This window comes from Chrysochloris asiatica, unplaced genomic scaffold (genome assembly GCF_000296735.1).
Source record: "Chrysochloris asiatica unplaced genomic scaffold, ChrAsi1.0 scaffold00053, whole genome shotgun sequence".
Classification (NCBI taxonomy): Eukaryota; Metazoa; Chordata; class Mammalia; order Afrosoricida; family Chrysochloridae; genus Chrysochloris; species Chrysochloris asiatica.
In genome coordinates, this window is record NW_006408571.1 from 18,038,772 (window position 1) to 18,057,988 (window position 19,217).

The following is a 19,217-nucleotide window of genomic DNA, read 5'->3' on the forward strand; positions in this document are numbered from 1 at the left end:
TGCAAATCGACCTTTTAGTGCAGTGCTTATCCAACAGGGCTGCTTTGTCACGTAAACTTGATAAGAATTTATTCATGAAACGCAAAGTGTTCTATTCTACCTCATAGATCAATACGTAAAGGCAAAGCACAGTAAAATATTTAATATTCACTCCAGTTTTAAGCTGAAGAATTGCTATTAGTTGATAAGTTCTGCCAAGTCAGTTCCAACTCATAGTGACCCTGTATAGGTCTTCTGAGCAGTAAATCTTTATGGGAGCAGAAAGCCTCATCTTTCTCCAGTGAAGCGCCTGGTGGATTCAAACCGCTGACCTTGCAGTTAGTAGCCCAACACATAACCCACTATGCAACCAGGGCTCCTGTATGACCCGCTAGTGAGTATAAAAGTCCTGGTGTTGATGTGATTAAAGCGCTCAGCTACTAACCAAAAGGTCTCAGTTCAAATCTACCATCCTCTCTATAGGAGAAAGCTGAGGCAGTCAGCTTCTATGAAACCTATTGTTGCTGGTGTTGGTAAGTGCCATTGAGTCGGTTCTGACTCAAAGCAACCCTGTACAGGGTTTCCGGGCAGCAGCTGGTGGATTTAAACTGCTGTCCCCAAACATTGCCAAACCAGAATCCTCTGTAAAGATTATAGCCTTAGAAATCCTATGGGACAATATTGTGGGGTTTTTTTTTTTTCCCCTTCTTCTACATAATAGCTATTTCTTTTTTGGTTGGAAAAAAATTTCTTCTTTGAAAAAATATATTTTATTGTATTTTTGGTATAAATTTACACAACAAATGAGGTTCCCATGTGATAATTTTATATAAAGTATTCAGTGACGTCAGTTATATTTTCCACAATGCATCAGCACCCTTTTTAAGGCCTTCCTGGTTGGTCCTTTCCTCTGAGTTAGTTTCCCTGTCCCCTTATCTTCTCAGCTTTGCTTTAGAGTGATTGTTAACTGCTTGGACTCTTAGTGTTAAGTGCCATCAAGTCAGTTCTGACTCATAGTGACCCTGGATAGGGTTTCTGAAAAACAACTGGTGTGTTTGAACTGGCGACCTTGTGACTTGCAGCCCAGAGATGATCCTACAGCGCCACACCAGGAGTCCGGTCTCATATAGATGATTGTTTTTTGTTAGAGGTGTTCCGGTTTGTAACAGAGCACTGTATTCATGGATAGGACACTTTATTTTGTGTGCTAGTCTGCTATTTTGTTAAAAGATTACCTCTGGGAATAGTTTAAATTCAAGGTGTAAACTATATCTCAGGACTACAATTTTGAGAAGTCTCCTAGTTTCAACGGGTCCACTAAGTCTGGACTATCTAAGGATTTAGATTCTATTTCACATTTGTCTCCCATTCTATCAGAGTAGGGTCCATCTACCTGCGCCAGCATGACTTTTAATAAAATAAAAGAGAAAATAATAGTTAACTAGGAAAGAAAATATCAGTGCCTGATGAGAATTAAAAGTAAATAATGTTTAATGAAACATGTATTCTAATGTTGTAGATAAGTCTTCATTTATATATGTTGGTAAAGTATTCATGGTTCTGTGAATTTTTGAAGCCCTGCATACTGTGTTGCAATGTAGATGCATCTCTCATTGTGGGTCATTGCCAAACAAGTTTGAAAAGCACTCATTTAGAAGCTGCAGTGGGATTTTTTCTTGCTTGCTCCCTTCTAGTCATAGAATGCATGTGTGATACAGAGTCTCTCTTCCTCCCTACAGAATCGGCGTCCCAGGGGTACCTGGACCTCACGGAACTCATCGGAGTCCCATTGCCCTCATCCGTGTCCTTTGTCACGGGGTATGGTGGCTTCCCGGCCTACAGCTTTGGGCCTGGCGCCAACATTGGCCGGCCGGCTCGGACCCTCATCCCACCCACCTTCTTCAGGGACTTTGCCATCAGTGTCACAGTGAAGCCCAACAGTAACCAGGGTGGTGTGCTCTTTGCTATCACGGATGCTTTCCAGAAGGTCATTTACCTGGGCCTGCGGCTCTCAGGCGTGGAGGACGGTCTCCAGCGGGTCATCCTCTACTACACGGAACCTGGCTCCCATGTGTCCCACGAGGCTGCAGTCTTCCTGGTGCCCGTCATGACCCACAGATGGAACCGTTTTGCTGTGACCGTCCAGGGTGAGGAAGTGGCCCTGCTGGTGGACTGTGAGGAGCACAGCCACGTCCCCTTCCAGCGGTCCTCGCGGGCCTTGGCTATCGAACCCAGTGCAGGCATCTTCGTGGGCAATGCAGGAGCTACGGGGCTGGAGAGATTCACCGTGAGTGTCCAAGTCCTGCTCCCGCAGATCAGGGAGGTTCCTGGGCAACAGGGCCAGCCGACATCAGTCTAACAAGGAGCCCTGGTGGCACTGTAGGATAAGCTCTGGACTGCTAGCCTGTGACAGGTCGCAGTTCAAACCTACCAGCCACTCCTTGGGAGAAAGATGAGGCTTTCTGGTCCCTTGGGAATGCTTTCTGGGGCTCTGTGAGTTGTAATAGACCTCATGGCAGTGGGTTTGGGTGATGCAGCGGTTAAGCACTCAGCAGCTAACTGGAAGGCCAGCAGTTCTACGGGAGAAAGATGTGGCTGTCTGCTTCCGTAATGATTTACAGCCTCAGAAACCCGTGGAGCAGTTCTACTCTGTGAGTTAGAATTGATTGGACAGCACCGGGTTTCTTGTTATTGTTTTATTCTTACATCCTCAGAGAGGCATGCCTGTAATGATGAGAAAATTCTAGGCTTAGAACTCACAAGTCTGATTCCCCATCCAAAGTTTTTAACTTAGTGTAGTGGTTACGAATCGGGCTGCGAACCTCAGGGTCAGTAGTTCGAAACTACCAGCTGTTCTGTGGAAGAAAGATGAAGCTTTCTGCTCCTGTAAAGATTTACAGCCTCGGAAACCCTGTACAGGGTCACTATGAGTCGGAACCGACTCCACAGCACATAACAATAACAAAGCCTGATGATACTAGGCAGTGCCTGGATCCTCTTGGTTTCTGTGTTTCCTCTTTTGTAAAATGAGGAGACTCAATCTACTTCACAGGCTGGTAGGTTAAATAAGACATCCTATATAAAACTACTTTGCATATTTCAAGAGGGAGTCAGTCCCTGATGGTGCAAACAGTTAAATGCTTGAGTGCTAGCTGAAAGGGTGGAGAGATTCAAGTCTACCCAGGGGCACCTCAGAAGAAAGGCCTGCCAAAACATCAGCCTTTGACAACCTATAGATCACAGTTCTACTCTGACTTACATAGAATCACCTTGAGTTGGAATTGACTTCACGGGACTGGTTTGTATTGCTTTTTAAATTCGTGTTAGTTCAAGTTGTGAACACAGTGTTTTCCAAGGACCTTTCCAGCTACTGGGGTGTGTTTGATATTGGAGATATGGTTTCCACTGGTGGTTGCGGTGGGTGAGCTGTAGTTATGAGAATGATAGCTTCTGACCCCTTTGCTTTTCCTTAGGGCTCCATTCAGCAGCTCACCATCCATCCTGACCCCAGGGCCCCGGAGGAGCTGTGTGAAGCTGAAGAGTCCTCAGTGAGTGCCCTCCTCTGTCCCCACAGGGGATCCAGCAGTCCTGACAGGGAAGGGCCCAGTGCCCAGGCAATTCCTCATCTCCAACATAATGGCATCTCTGAAGTCTCTTACCTTGGCAAACATTCCTTATCTCAAGACCTATTTTGGGTGTTTGGTTTTATTTTACTTTTTCGAGAGCTTCTGCCATCTCTTTGGCGTTGGGGGCTCTGCTTGCTATGAGGTGTTAGGTTCTTCTGTGTCTATGGCAGGCAATGACCTGGTTTCCAACCTTCCTGCCAGACAAGGGTGTCAGGATTCTAAAATCAAAGTTAAAACTCTGAGACATCCTGGGTGTGAATTCCTATAAAAAGTAACGTAAATTTAGCTTTTATGCTTGACAAGTGGATTCATTTCTAAGTTGAGGGTGGGGAGATGGGCATGAGAAAAGATGGCTTACTTCTTCCTCCCTCCCTCCATAGGAAAGTTCCCTGAGCCCCTACCAGGTGACCCCTGGGTAGGTGCTGGAGATACAGAGATAATCTCAGAACTGTCCTTGCCTCTTCAGTTGTTCTCACAACCTACACACCCAAATGCAACAAAGGAGCTGAGTGTGGCTAAAACACAGGGGAGGGATGAGAGGACGAAGTGGAGACAAGTCAGGGATGAGTGGGTACCTGGCCAGGTGAGGAGGCTGAAGGGCATCCTGGCAGAAAGGGCAGCAGACACAAAAAGTTAGAGGCCGGGCAGAAGTGGCATATTCCTGGAGCTTCTGTTTGTTCCTCTTTGGGTGGTGCCAACCCAAAACAAAACATAAGTTTCATGAATTTAGCAAAGCCTTCTGTCTCAGTTTAGTAGGAAGTCCCCCAGAGGTGGAATCTGGCTCTAAGAATGATTGTACTCCTGGAGCCATGTTCAAGCCTGACGTGCATGTGACGCACGGAGCAGGAAAGCCTTCTGTGTGCTCAGTCATTCAGCTCCACGGTACTGTTAATAAGAACAAAGTAGAGACAACCCACATCCAACAGCAGGGATTGGCTACATTGGCTGCCATTTGTAGATGCTATTTGTAGATTCCTGGTATGGTGCCGTAGGATAAGCACAGCACTGCAAGGTCAGTGGTTCAAATCCACCAGCCACTCCTCAGAAACCCTGTACAGGATCTCTATGAGTCAGAACCGACTCGGCGGCACTTAACAACAACAATTAGGACGATTATGTACCAACATGAAGGAATATTAGGGGTTATGGTTCCCACTGTGGAATTCTCATAGCAAGCCATGCAAAGATTGACGAGACATAAGGGAACCTGGAAAAATGAAAGTAGATGTGTTAGAGAAACAAAATTGATGATTTTGTTTGTTTGAACAATAAAATGTGGAAAGAAACAAAAATTAGCCAGGGATGCACACCACATACACACTTTCTCTCATTCTCTCTCTCTCACACACACACACTGAATTCTTGCACATTTCTGTCATTTACCCACTTTTCAGGCTCGTATATAAACTGCCCCCTCGCTTCTGGGTGTGATTTGTCTCCATACAGGCCTCAGGGGAGACAAGTGGGCTTACGGAGACGGATGGAGTTGCAGAGATCCTGGAGGCTATTACTTACACTCAAGTCCCGGTGAGTACTAGTGGCCGCTCACACAACCTGGGTCTACTCTCAGCAGGCTGAAGGGCACTGGGGGATCCTCAGATCTGTGACCTTTACCTTTGGCTCACCTGGTGGAAGGTTCAGGAAAGTCCTGGCTGGTGAGCATTTTGCTAGTACCCCATGTGCAGATGGAGACCTGGTATGGTGCTATGGGATAATGCCCTGGACCAAAAGGTCAGTTTGAACCTCAAAGTTGACATCCACCAGCAACTCCTTGAAAACCCTATACAGGGTTGCTATGGGTCAGAACTGACTCGATGGCACTCAACAACAACAATATATGGAGATACCTCAGTGCCACCCTGCGCTGTGGACACAAGAAAACTGCCCAAAGGCAGACACCCTCACTTCCCATCTCTGGAGGCTTGGGTCATGTCACTTACGCTCTTCATAAACCCTGCCCCATGGGTTCTGGCAAGATTCTATGAGGCAGTGCCGAGGTAGGCCTTTGCCCAGTGCCTGGCATGAGGAATGATGACGGTTGCTTGGGGCTCACCTGTGAGGGAGCAGCCTCTGCTACCAGTTGCAAAGTCCTCCCTCGGGTTTGCATTTAGCCATGGGAAAGGCAGCCTCCTCCCAGCGGTGCAGGATTCCTGCCTGCTGGGAATGGAGATCAGGAAGTGGTTTCTAAAGCACTGAGTCAGACTATGGAGACACTAACCAGCCTGTTTTTCAATGTCTGAGTCACCAAAACTAAAAAAGGCCCAGGCAATCACCTGGAGAGGTCTAGTTTACTCTGGATAGAAGAAAGCAGAGAGTTGGAAATAAGACAAAATCTAATGGAACTTGGTGGAGATTGAAGGAAAACTGAAAAAATGAAAGCAGATGTGCTAGAGAGACTGTAAATTGATGATTTTGTTTGTTTGAGCTATAAAATGGGGAAAGAGACAAAAGAAGAAGCCAGGAATGTATACCACCGACACCTGCAGTGACAGGGGTCTGGGTGAGATGGACTAGGACCATATAGTTTTGGTGGTGGTGGTAGGTGCCATTGATTCGGTTTCAACTCATAGCAACCCTATGTTCAGCAGAAGAAAATACTGCACCATCCTCACAACAGTTCCTATGTTTGAGTCCTTGTTGTAGCCACTGTCCGTCCATCTTATCAAGGGTCTTCCTCTTTTTTACTGACCCTCCACTTTACCAAGCATGATGTCCTCCGGAGCTGGTCCCTCCTGATAACATGTCCAAAGTATGAGAGACAAAGTCCTGTCTTCCTTGCATGTAAGGAGCAATCTGGCTGTACTTCTTCTTACACAGATTTGTTCACCCTCTGGCAGTCCACGATATTGCCAGTATTCTCCATCAACACCATGATTCAAATGCATCCGTTCTTCTCTGGTTTTCTTTATTCATCGTCCAAGTTTTGCATGCATTATGAGGTTATTGAAAATGCCGTGACTTGGGTCAGGAGCCCTTTAATTCTCAAAGTGACATCTTTGCTCTTTCAGACTTTAAAGAGGTCTTATGTGGCAGATTTGCTCAATGCAGTCCATCGTTTGTATTGACAACTTCAATGTTTTTTTCTGTTGATCGTGATGTTGCTTACAGGCTCAGGTGTGTGGATTTTTGTTCTCTGTATGTGGAGGTCTATTCTGTATTGAAGACTGTAGTCTTTGATCTTCATCAGTAAGTGCTGCAAGTCCTCTTTGCTTTCAGCAAGCAAGATTGCGTCATCCATACATCACAGGTTGTTAAAGTCTTCCCACAATCCTGATGCCATGTTTTTCTTCATACAGTCCAGCTTCTTAGATTATTTGCTCAGCATACAGATTGAATAAGTGTGGTTGGTAAAAGGATACAACCCTGACACACACCTTTGCTGATTCTAAACTATCCAGTATCCCCTTATTCTATTTTCAAATGACGGTTCCTTGGCCTATGTGCTGCAAGGACTTAAAGTCATCTTTTCCAAACTGCCCTTTTTAACAGAGGGGAAGAGGGGAAGAGACTCTGGAACCAGTACATGGATCTCATTGTGACCTGCCCAGGGTTCAGGCTGTGACCCGGGCCTACTGGCCAAGATGAGTATTGCAGAGGTCACTCCTCGAGACAGACAGGCTAGAGGAAGTTAAGGGTCAACCACCTACCTGGTGACTGACTGGAAGGGTGACTAACTCTCGGCAGTGTTGCAATCCTCTGTGTTCATCAGCCCTCAGCCACCCCATGTACCTGACCAGGGCACAGGGCAGCAGGGTACAGAGCAGTGGTCCCTTGGGCCTTCTCAGCCTGTTGCTGTATCCCCTCCCTGCAGTGCCTAGTTCGCAGCCTGTGAGGGAGGCTGACTCAGGTAGAGAGGGCATGAGAGTGGGTCAGGAAAGGGAGGGGTATGATAGCATGAGATGGTTGTGGCAGTGGGGTTGTCAGGAATGGCTTCTTGATGGACAGGGTACCCTTTTTTGAAGGGTGGGGCATTTTTGGATGTGATCAGAGTGATGAGAGGAGATGAAGGGAGGGAAGAAGAGGACCAACATCTCTCGATGCCCACTGTGTGTCTGGTACTTCTGTAGATAATGCCTGTGTGTCCTCCTTGTGGTACAGATGTAGAGACGGGTGCTGAGGAGGCAGTGCGCCAGCTCAGACCACTGGCTCCCCACCCAGGGTTTGGCCCCTGGACCCCAGTACTGCACACACAGAAGTTACCAGACAAATGCCCATCCTGTCTGGAGAAGTGACAAAAGAGGTTATCGGTGAGTTGATGGATTTGGTAGTCTTTGGAACACCCAAAACACTTTCTCTTCCATTTACCCTCTTGACTCTCCTCGGTGAATTTTAAGAGAATTATACAGATTGGAGGGTCCCTGGGTGGGGCAAAAGAACCGAATGTTGGCAGTGTGAATCCACCCAGTAGCACCACTGAAGAAAGATCTGGCATTTTGTTCCCATAAAGATTACAGTCAAGAAAGCCCTTTGGAGAAGTTCTACTATGCAACACCCTGGACCACTTGATGGCAAGGGGTCATTTTATGTGTGTGCAGACTGGAGTGCCAAGTCTCCAAGGACTGGTTGCTTGCTGACTCTGACTGAAGCTGAGCCTCTCCTGTCTCCGTTTCCTCGTCAATTGCAATGGAAATTCACCTGGTTGGTGAGAGGATGAGAGGCACTGAGCCCTGCCTGTGGCAAACACACAGTGAACGTTGACTGTTGCTCTTGATGTTGCTGGATCAGTCTCTGTGTGGATTAAGAGAAGCAATTAGAGCAATTAAGACAGCAATGATGGCCAGTAGCTCTTGGGGTCCTCTTCCCCACACCTGCTGCTGCATAGGCTGGTGGGAGTTTCCAGGCTTGCCAAACCCCTGCAGCTGCCCAGAATGCTAAGGGAATCCCCCAGAGAATTGTCTGTGATGGCCAGTGTCTCTTCCCCGTGTTCCCAGAACTGCTGTTTGCAGAGCTTTAGTTTCCTTTGCAGGGAGCCCTGGAAGCCTAGTGGGTTATGTGCTAGATTGCTACCTGAAATTCAGCAGTTTAAATCCACTAGCCACTCCAAGGGAGAAAGATGAGGCTTTCTGCTCTGGTAAAGATTTACAGCCTCAGAAACTATGAGTCGCTATTCAACAGCACTCAACAACAACATTGTCCCATCAATTTGACCTAGATGAGCTTAAGGAACTTTGTCCAGGCTGTCCAGCCTGTAGGGGGCAGAGCTGGGTCTTCAGTCTGCGGCCCCTGTACACACACACACACACACACACACACACACACACACACATAGGGGTTTGTACACACTTCACCATCTCCTGGGGACCCTCTTGAATCCTCTTCAGCAGTCACTGTTCAAGGGCGGGGCATTTCCCTCTTGTCTCAGACTTGCCCCTCCCTCTGTCTGCATTGAATTTCACTTCCCCATCCTCATTCTTTTCAATCCGTCACCCTCCAGAATGCCCTCAAGTTGAACATGAACCGTTTGAGCCATCGGGGACCTAAGAAGTCATTTAGAGCAGGAGTCCCTGCCACCCCATTCAAGCCCCCATGCTCATTCAATCTCTGCTGACACCGTTTTCCATTTCTGGAAAGTTTTATATCAAGTTGACTTAGAATAAGCACTCCTTGGTTCTCAGTTCTGACTGTATCTCATTGTCAACTGCTTGGGGCAGGGTGGAGAATCTGAGAAAAGACGCTTGTCTGGGCTGCATACCTGATAATTCAGACACAGTAGGTGTGTGGAAAGGAACTCTGGTAGCGTAGTGGTTACAAGTTGGGCTGCTAACCTCTGGGTCAGCAGTTCGAAACTACCAGCTGTTCAATGGGAGGAAGATAAGGCATTCTGCTCCTGTAAAGATTTACAGCCTCAGAAACCCACCAACTCCACAGCACATAACCACCACCACCAGGCATGTGGAATCCACATGTGGTACTGTAGGATAGTGCCCTGGACCGAAAGGTGGGTTCAAACTTACTAGCTGTTCCTCAGAAACCCTATGCAGGGTCGCTATGAGTTGGAACCAACTCAATGGCACTTAACAGCAACAGGAGTAGAGGGAAGCCACGACTCTGAACTTAGAGAAAACTCTGCCGTGACTGATGCGCAGCAGGACTGAGGGCTTCTCTGTGTCTGTACCCAAATGCTCACAGTTCCCCAAGCGTACCAGGAACCTTCACCTACATCCCTGCCTTAGCCGAAGGTCCCTGGGTGGAACACGGTTTGTGCTTGACTACTAACCCACGTAGCTGCACCATGGACCAAAGATCTACCTGGTGATCTATGTCCAAAAGATGACAGCCAGGGAAACCCTATGGAGCACAATTCTACTCTGTCATGGCACGGAGTGGGAATTGGCTAGACAAAACAGGTTCCCACCTTAGTACATTCGGTTCTGTTTGCCTGGGAGGCCATAGTGCCAAGTCCTCTTCTTCCCCCCTCCCCCTGGCCCCACCCCACCCCGTCCTTGGCTCTTTCGTCAGCTGTCCTTGTTGCTGTTGCTGGATCACATTACATCATGTTAGTTGTGTCTGGGTCTGCTTGTTTGTCTCCCCCTATGCTCTGACATTCTGAGGGCACACACTGTCTTATTTATCCATTCTGCCACATGGTAGGGTCTCAGGAAATGACTCAACATTCCTACTTCATCACAGACCTCTCAGGCTCCTCATCCATGTTGACCCTTGAAGGCCAACAGTGGCTTACTTGACCCCCACCGCTGAGGGATCCCACCTTTGGACAGGAGCTCATGGCTGCCTTGCTGGGCATTTGCCAAAAGAAGCTTGTGGCTGATGAGCTGCGGTCAGTGGTTTCATATAAACCCAACCTTTGCCCTTGAGTTCCAGAGCTCAGCCCAGCATTACATCATTCTCCTATGTTTTCCTTCCCTCACCCACCCTACTTGCCTTGTCCCAAAGCCCATGTGCCTTCTAAAGCAGCCTCACTCCAGGGCTTCCTTGGCATCATCAGAGAACCGTGGTGAAGTGGTTCTACTTGGACCCTTCCTGGGAGAGGAGAGGAAGCAGGAGTCCTCACACGCCCTCATAGATGTGTCTCCGGCTGGAGAGACATGGTCTACTTCACCCTTTCCTGAGTTGGTGCCAGGTCCCTGTCCCCCATCACTGCCCTGGTTCCTACTGCACTGCGCCTCTTTATTGCAACCTCCTGGTCTCTTGGCCTAAACTTCAGCTTCCCTAAGCCTTGTTCTCATTGCCACCAGAGTGAACTCTCAGCTAAACACTCCTCTTCATCTCACCACGACTCCAGCCCCCTCCATGTCCCTATCTCTTAGGCTCTGCCCCCTGCTTCTCTCCTCAAAGCCTTTGCCAAGCTCAAATTGTCAGGCCCTGCTGAGGTCATAGCCTTCCTTGCCCCAACCCCTCCATCCATCTCTGTTTTCTGAAACCTTGTTCATTCTTCAAGACCCAAATCCTGAAGCTTTCCTTCCCACAACCACATACCCCCCACCCCCATGGAAGCTTTATAGTACTCTAAACAATAGCTTTGCTTTTATCACACAAATACTCCATATTCATTATTAAGAATTTTACAAGTGTTGATGAGCAAAAGGATAAAGCAATCGCCTTTCCTATCAACTCTAGAGAAAACTACTGTCAAGGACTTGTTCTTTCTAGACTGTTAAAATTCTAATGGTGTTCATAAGCACTGGACTATAAACCATGTGTTGATGGTTCAAGCCCACCAGCTACTCATTGGGGGAAGATGAGGTTTTCTGTCTTGCAAAGATTTACAGCCTTGGAAACCCTATACAAGGTTGCTCTGAGTCAGAATGGACTTAACAGCACTTAACAGCAGGGGTGTTAATTAAAGCTACCATTTTGGGGGTTCAGGTATTGTGCTGAGTACTTCCAGGCACTTTCTACCCTGTGAGTAGTTATTATTGTCCCCATGTTATGGGAAGAAAGTGAAACCCAATGAGGTTACATGACTTGTCCAACATAAGATCCATCTCTGACTGTAAGAACGGAACCCTTAAGCCCTAAGCATCCTCGCTGTGAGTCACTGTATGCTAAATTCTGACATTAAAGAAATCATTTGCTATGATTAGTCAGAATGGGTAGGTTATACTGCAGTAACAAACTAACCCTGAAATCTTACTGTCTTAACAAGACAAAGTTATATTTCTTGCTCACAGCACAAGTTCAACAATGGTCAGGAGGGTCCTTCCACTCACTGCTCAGCTCAGTCCCTCAAGCTAGTAAGTGATAAGATTACTTGAGTATTGCCCAGCCCTGGGTCTCTTGAACTGCTTCCTGTATCCTGGGTCTGGGGTGATGTGACAACCTTTGTTGCCCTTCTCAAGATTCCGCTGTAGTTTCCAGACATGCTCTGTGAGAAAATTGGCTGAATTTTCTCCCCTAGTTGTTAAAGTTGGTTGGCATTGACTGGCCTTGGAAAAGCTATGCCGATGATGAAGTTTCCTTGGGAAGAACCCATCTCCATGTCCATGGTTAGTGCACACCTGGGATGGGTTTACACAGAGGTTATAGAGACCTTGTATGCCAGTGTAGGATATGCACTGGGCTGCTAACCAAAAGGTAGATGGTCCAAACCCACCAGCTGCTCCTTGGAAACTCTCTATGGGTCGCTGTGAGTCAGAACCAACTCCACGGAGTGCTCCCTGACTCATTCCCTCATCTCACAGCTCTTTACTGAGCCTCCCATCGGGGCCAGCTGGGATGTAGGGATCACAGACTGTGGACTCTGTGTTCAAAGAGCTCAGCTGAGATTCACAGAATCTTGCTGTGATCAGAACAGAATTTATTAACCACCTCTAGCATCACCAGCGGGCTCCATGACTGCCTAGGTACCAACAGGCGGGTCTAGGTTTTCTTGTCTCATCAGCACATGTTTTTGCCGCCATTTTCTTCTGCTTTACTGCCCACTGAATCTTTCGGATCTCATTTCCACCCTTCAGCCTGGAGAAGCAGAAGTAGAACCTATAAACACACCTCCAACTCCATTCCCTCCTTCTGAGGATGCAGAGCTTTCTGGTGAACCTGTATCTGAGGAAGCCGCCAACCTGAGCGTTATTGTGCACAGCATCTCCGAGCAAGGCAAGTCTGGGGTGTGCGTTCCTAGGCAGTGGCTTTTCACTGAGTGTCCTGTCGTCCAGCCTGAGCCATGTGTGTAACATACAGCATCTCATTTCACGTTCCCCTCAGCCCTTTAAGGAAGGAATTGCTGTCATCTTCATTCCAGTGACAGAAGTAGCTCACCGAGGGTATGTGGTGGTGGTTGTTACTGTACACGGTAGCCCCATGCACAGTGAGAGCTGACTGATGTCATTCAGAGGGATTTCACTCACTGATATCTACAAGTAGACGGTCAGGCCTTTCTTCCTAATCTTAGTCTGGAAGCACTACTGAAACTTCTTCAGGATCAGAGCAACACACACATTTCCCCCGACAGAGAGTGGTGGCTGTACTTGAGGAGTTTTGACTGGAAACCCAACCCAGGTCTCCTGTATGGGAACGAGAATTTTGCCAGTCGACCATTACCAGAAGCATCATTCAGAAAGGTTACATGATGTGTCCACACTTCATACAGCCAGTGAGTTGGCTCCACAGTCCTGACTCTTTCTAGCTTCGTCCATAAGCTGCCTGATTCGCGGAGGATCAGGTCATCAAAGTTCCTTAGTGGTACACATGGGGAAATTGATGCTTAGAGAGGGGTGGGACTGCTAAAGTCACCCCACAGGCCTGGGCAGGTACACTGGCCTTTTGGCTGCCCATCCAGGCCTCTCACCTTTGCCCCTTGCTCCTCCACTTTCAAGGAAGGGTCCAAGATCAGACTTTGTTCCCCAGAAGCCATGTGCTCAAGGCCCGAGGTCACCCTGTGCTTTTGACCTTTCCTCAGAGGGACAGAGTTACAGCCACACCAGATTTAGGGGCAGCACTGCTCCTGTTAGCAAAGTAACCCAAAGCACCCACAGTAGTGATTGACTGGGGAAATTTGATCTCATTCATATGTTGTTGTTAATTACCATTGAGTTGGTTCCAACTTATAGTGACTCTGTATAGGGTTTCCAAGGAGCAACTGGTGGGTTTGAACCGCTGACCTTGCAGTTCAAACAGACCTTGTGATTCAGTACATTATCCTACAGCACCACACCAGGACTCATTAATATATGCACTCCTAAAATGGATGATATAGAAGAATATTTAATGACCTCATGGTATTAATTATGATATATTCCCCCCAAGGAAACAGAATTCAAAACTGTATATTTGCTATGAGTCTAGTTTTATATATGTTGTTTATATCTATAGAGTTCTGGTATGGTGTTATAGGATAAACACTGGACTGCTAACCACAAGGATGGCAGTTCAAATTCACCAGCCACTCCTTGGAAACCCTACACAAGGTCACTATGAGTTAGAACTGACTTGATGGCACTTCACTACAACAACATACATGCTGCTGTTAATTGGAAGTTCAGTGGTTCAAACCCACCAGCTGCTCTGAAAGAGCCATGACCTGGTGATGTACTCCTTTTAAGGTTGTTGTTGTTGTCATGTGCCATCGAGTCGGTTCCAACCCATAGCCACCCTGTACAGGTTTTCCGAGGCTGTACATCTTTATGGGAGCAGAAAGCCTCATCTTTCTCCCGCAGAACAGCTGGTAGTTTTGAACTGCTGGATATTAAGGTTCGCAGCCCGATTCGTAACCACTACACTACCAGAGCTCCTAAGAAACTCTATGAGTCAGCTTTGCTCCGTCTTATAGGGTCATGAGTCAGAATCAACTCAGTGACACACAAGAACATAGAGTGTGAGGAAGAAAGACCTGGAAATCTACTTCTGAAAAAATCAGTCATTGAAAACCCTAGGGAGTACAGTTCTACTCTGACACACATGGGGTCACCATGAGTCAAAATTGACTTCACAGCTGGGGTTTTTGTTTTTGTTTTTAGAGAATGATGTTTGTGTGTATGTGCATATTAGAATAAGATACACCAAAATGTAAGCAGTTATCTCTGAATGGCAGGGTTATGGGTGGTTTTTATTTGCTTTGTTGTACTTCTGTATTTTGCAAGTTTTCCGTAATAAACATGCTATTAATTTTTTCTGCCATCAGAAAATGAATGTTATTTAAAATCTAATCTTGGGAGGCCATGGGAGAGAGAAGGTATACAGTACTGAATGGAGGAAGATTTATAATAATTTAATAAAGTCATCATAAATCCAAGGAGCCAGGGTTTTGCTGTGGAAAGACTGCAGGGCCAATAACAAGGGGTTTGGGAGGAGTCCCAGCTAAGCCACCTATTGGTCGCCTGGACTGGGGCAAGCTGCTTCCCATTTCCAAATCTCATATTCCTTATCTGTCTGGCTCCCGACCTGATGAGAGGACTGGTGGTGGCCTGGATGTGGAAGTGGTTTCCAAATTGTGTGCTCTTCCAGGAGATGAATTAGGATCTCCAAAAGACAGTCAAAAGTCATGGGGCCTCTCCTAGACTGAGGGGTACATGCAAAGGAAGAAGTTCCCAAAGCACGCTGGTATCCAGCCCCCAACACTGCTGGGATCAGCCAGGCGTCTTTATCTGTCAGATAAAAGGCGGAGCAGAAACAATGGAGCTCCTAAATTGTTCCCTTTCTTCATGCTGGGTGAACAGCCCAGATGGTGAAGGAAAAGGGGCGGAGCCCAAGCCTGGCCTCTAGCTAGGGAAAGCCCCTGATTTTACTCCAAGCTTCCCTGGCAATGTGCCGCGCCCTCCCTCCCCTTCCAGGCTAACAAGGGGACACAGAGGCCAGGGTCCTGCCGGCTGCTTGCGCTGCCTCTTCCAGAGGTCAGAACAGAGGATGAGAGAGGATGGTGAGGGACAGACAGTTTGTTAATGCGCCAGACTACAAAGCCGTTTGAACTGCAAGGTTGGCGGTTCAAGCTCAACAGCTGCTCCTTGGAAACCCTATACAGGGTCGGTATAGGTCGGAATCGACTCAATGGCACTTAACAACAAGGACGTTGTTCTTACTGTGGGACATGCATGAGCCCAGCATACATGGAAAGGGCTCAGAATCGGAACAGGCTGACCTGGCTTCAGTGCCCCTCCCAACTACTGACTCTTGTTGTTGTTAAGTGCCATCGAGTCGGTTCCGACCCATAGCGACCCAGTACAGGGTTTCCAAGGGGTGTAAATCTTTACGGGAGTAGAAAGCCTCATCTTTCTCCCGCGGAGCAGCTGGTAGTTTCAAACCACTGACCTTAAGGTTCGCAGCCCGATTCGTAACCACTACGCTACCAGAGCTCCTTTGTGGAACCTCATTCCCCCTCTGCAAAATGGGGTTAATAGTAACAATGTGTGAACGTGCAGATCAGAGTGGGACACGCATGTCATGTGGTGACAGGGTGGTGGTTGAAAGCGTGGGTTCCCATCCTTCCTGTTGTTGTTAGGTGCCTTTGAGTCGGCTCCAACTCACAGTGACCCTATGGCACAACAGAAGGAAACACTGCCTGGTCCAATGCCATCCTCACAAATGTTGCATCTGGTTCCCATCCTGACTCAGCCCTATTGGCAGCCAGGTGGTGGGATGGGTCCTTCCAAGTGGGACGGATTTCCTAGTGGGAGGATTCAATAAGAGAGGGCACGGAACAGGCTTAGCCCAAGGCCTAGCTCCCAACAGGCATGCAATTATGTTCATGTCATTGCTTTGTCATTGCTTTAGGACTCCATTAGTTTGTTAAGTTGAAAAACATACATGTGCTGGTAGGAAACATTCAATCAATACAAAATTGTCAGATCCAAAAGGTATTGTTTCTTCTACTTCCTCCACTCCTAGTCTGTAGAGGATGGAGTGATATGTCATTAATGTACAAAATAGTAAGCTAGTAGATTTTTTACCATTGTCATAAACGTGAAGTGTTGGATAATGAGATAGTTGATAAATAAGGAGTAATACAGTTAATTAAAGGCATTCTGGTAGCGTAGTGGTTACGAATTGGGCTGCTAATCTCACGGTCAGCAGTTCGAAACTACCAGCTGTTTTGAGGGAGAAAGATGAGGCTTTCTGCTCCTGTAAAGATTTACAGCCTTGGAAACCCTGTACAGGGTCACTATGAGTCAGAACCGACTCCACGGCACATAACAACAACAACATAGTTAATTAACATTCATCGGTTACTTGCTACATTCCAGGAACTGTCTTCCATATTTTTTCTGTATTTCCCTGTTTAATTCTTATAACACATCACAACCCTGTGGGGTAGGAGTGATTATTATCCCCTTTCCTGAGGCACTGGTTAAGCGACTGCCACAGAGCATGTTCCTCTTAAGTAGCAAAGTGGGATTTAAGCCCCAAAGTTGAGGCCAGAGCCCACGATCTGACTCACCAACAATGCTACATTTTTACATTGTTTTTATGCCCCACCCCCTTCTAATCCTATATAGTGGACATGTTTCCAAGCCTGTACGTAATGAGATACATATTCTTTTTCAATAATTCAAATTGTAGCTACTAACTAGAAAATGTCTTCTCCTTGTAGGGTCTGGGGAGATCCTGAATGACACACTGGATGGGGTTCCCACTGTTGACGGTGGCCCCATAGCAGACAATGGTTCAGGTGATGGGGCCTTCCTTGGTGTCGTGAAAGAAAAGGTAAGTAAATGGTGAATTTCATTCACTAAATCAGTGGTAAATGTGTCGACTTATTTCAAACCGGGTGGTGAATTTTACTGGGTATCTAGAGAACCAAGAGGAGTCCTGGTGTGGTGCTGTAGGATAAGCACTGGACTGCAAGTCGATCTGAACTGCAAGGTAAGCAGTTCAAACTTACCAGCCACTCCTTGGAAACCCTATACAGGGTCACTATGAGTCAGAATCGACTCGACGGCACTTTACAAAAGAGAACCAGAAGGGTTTTAGTGCCAGGCATGGAGGATGCCTCCTTCCTCATGGTACAGAGACAGTGCGAGTCCCGGACCCAGGGAGGAGATACAGCTCGACCTTATATCTCTGCTCTCCCAGGTAACCACTCCCTCCGCCCTATTGTGAAGATAGAGCATCTTCTCCAGCCCTTTAGTTGTTGTTAAGTGCCATCAAGTTGGTTCCGACCCATAGCGACTCTGTATTGGATCTCCAAGGAGCAGCTGGTGAGCTCGAACTGCCTACCTTGTGGTTCAAAGTGGCTTTTCAGTCCCGAGTATTAGCCCTCAGTGCCACACCAGGACTCCCTTCAGTCCTTTAAGCCCCTTCAATCCAGAACCAAATTAGCCGAAAGTGTGCCTGCTCTTTGCTAGTGGGTTTTGACTCCTACAAAGCCAGTCTCTGAAATGCTGGACACAGTGGGTTGCAAACTTCAAGCAGGTTTGCTTTTGTCACAATGGCCCTTGCTAACAACCCAGAGTGTCAGCTCTTTCTTTCCTTGTCCCGTGATGGAAACTCAGTCTCCTAGCTCTCCAGAAGACAGTCTATTTTCACAAGTGTTTAAAAAGTCCAGCCACGTCCAGTAAAATATCATAAATTCAACAAAAACACAAATATAGCTCTTCCTTCCCTCATGCAGGCCAACAGAGGCCAGGAACCTGCACCGAGGAAGGTGGTTAGCGGCTTCCTCTCTGATCCCTTTCTTCTTTCTCTTCTTCCGTTCATCCACCCACCTCCCACCCCCACCCCTAGCAGCAGCTTTTAACATGTTCAGGGGCTTGTGCACCAGAGAAAGGACCGGGGAAAGAAGCACAGTTTTACCTGGCTCGTGAAATTGTGATCTGGTTCCTTGCTGTAATTTTCTCTCATGGGGTTTTTGTGACTCCTTGGAAGCCCTCCTGCAGGGATCTAGGATAATAGTTCCATTGCAGAGCTTGTGACTTCTGCCTGGGTTCCCACCCCACTGTTGGTCATGTTTGAAAAATCCAACTAGACTTTGGCTAGATGGTCATTTTCGTTAAAGTTTGTTTCAAGATGTCCTTAGCCGCTCCCTTCGGAGGAGTCTTGTCCCATCCATCCCAATAAAGAAACTGCAAGGCAGACCCATCGCTCCTTCTTTGCTCTGGATCTAAGTGGCTTCCTGCGTTTTGCCTTTTATCTTTCCCTGGAGAGAGTCAGATGCCAGTCCCTGTTGGTAGGTGCCATTGAGTCCATCTGACTCATAACAACACTGTGCATTACAGAACAAAGTCCTGCTTGGTTCTGTGCCATCCTCACAATGGTTACGCTTCAGCCCATTGCTGCCGCCACGTGCCAACCCATCTTGTTGGAGGTCTGCCTATTTTTCACTGACCCTTCGCTGTACCAAAGATGATGTCCTTCTCTGGGGATTAGTCCCACCTGATCATATGTCCAAAATATGAGAGACATAGTCTCGCCATCCTGGTTTCTAAAGAACATTCTGATATACTTCTTTCAGAACAGATTTGTTTGTTTTTCTGAAAATCTATGGACTTTTTTTTTTTTTAATTGTGAGTTGAGTGATAGTTTACATGGGAGAACATCAGTTTTACACTCATCATTTCATTGCAAAGATTACAGTTGCCTCTGTGCGTCTTCATTCAACATTATTTGCTTCTCTTCCCTCTCTTTTGTTTTGTTTGTTTTGGGGATATACACAAAAGCACTCAGGAATCTATAATCATTTAAGCAACGAAAGGGCACGTTCTGAAAGCCTGTCTCCTGGCCACC

At 47.1% G+C, this 19,217-nt stretch overlaps 1 protein-coding gene across 1 annotated transcript in view; it reads left to right on the forward strand.

Moving 5' to 3' along the window:
- Positions 1 to 1,684: 1,684 nt before the first annotated feature.
- COL15A1 (collagen, type XV, alpha 1) overlaps positions 1,685 to 19,217 on the forward strand; it is a 73,427-nt gene continuing 55,894 nt past the window's right edge. Inside the window, exons 1-5 of the mRNA XM_006863193.1 lie at positions 1,685 to 2,266; positions 3,453 to 3,527; positions 5,052 to 5,132; positions 12,521 to 12,659; positions 17,086 to 17,202. Coding sequence (XP_006863255.1) covers positions 1,685 to 2,266; positions 3,453 to 3,527; positions 5,052 to 5,132; positions 12,521 to 12,659; positions 17,086 to 17,202 — 994 coding nt within the window. The remainder of the gene's footprint in view (positions 2,267 to 3,452; positions 3,528 to 5,051; positions 5,133 to 12,520; positions 12,660 to 17,085; positions 17,203 to 19,217) is intronic.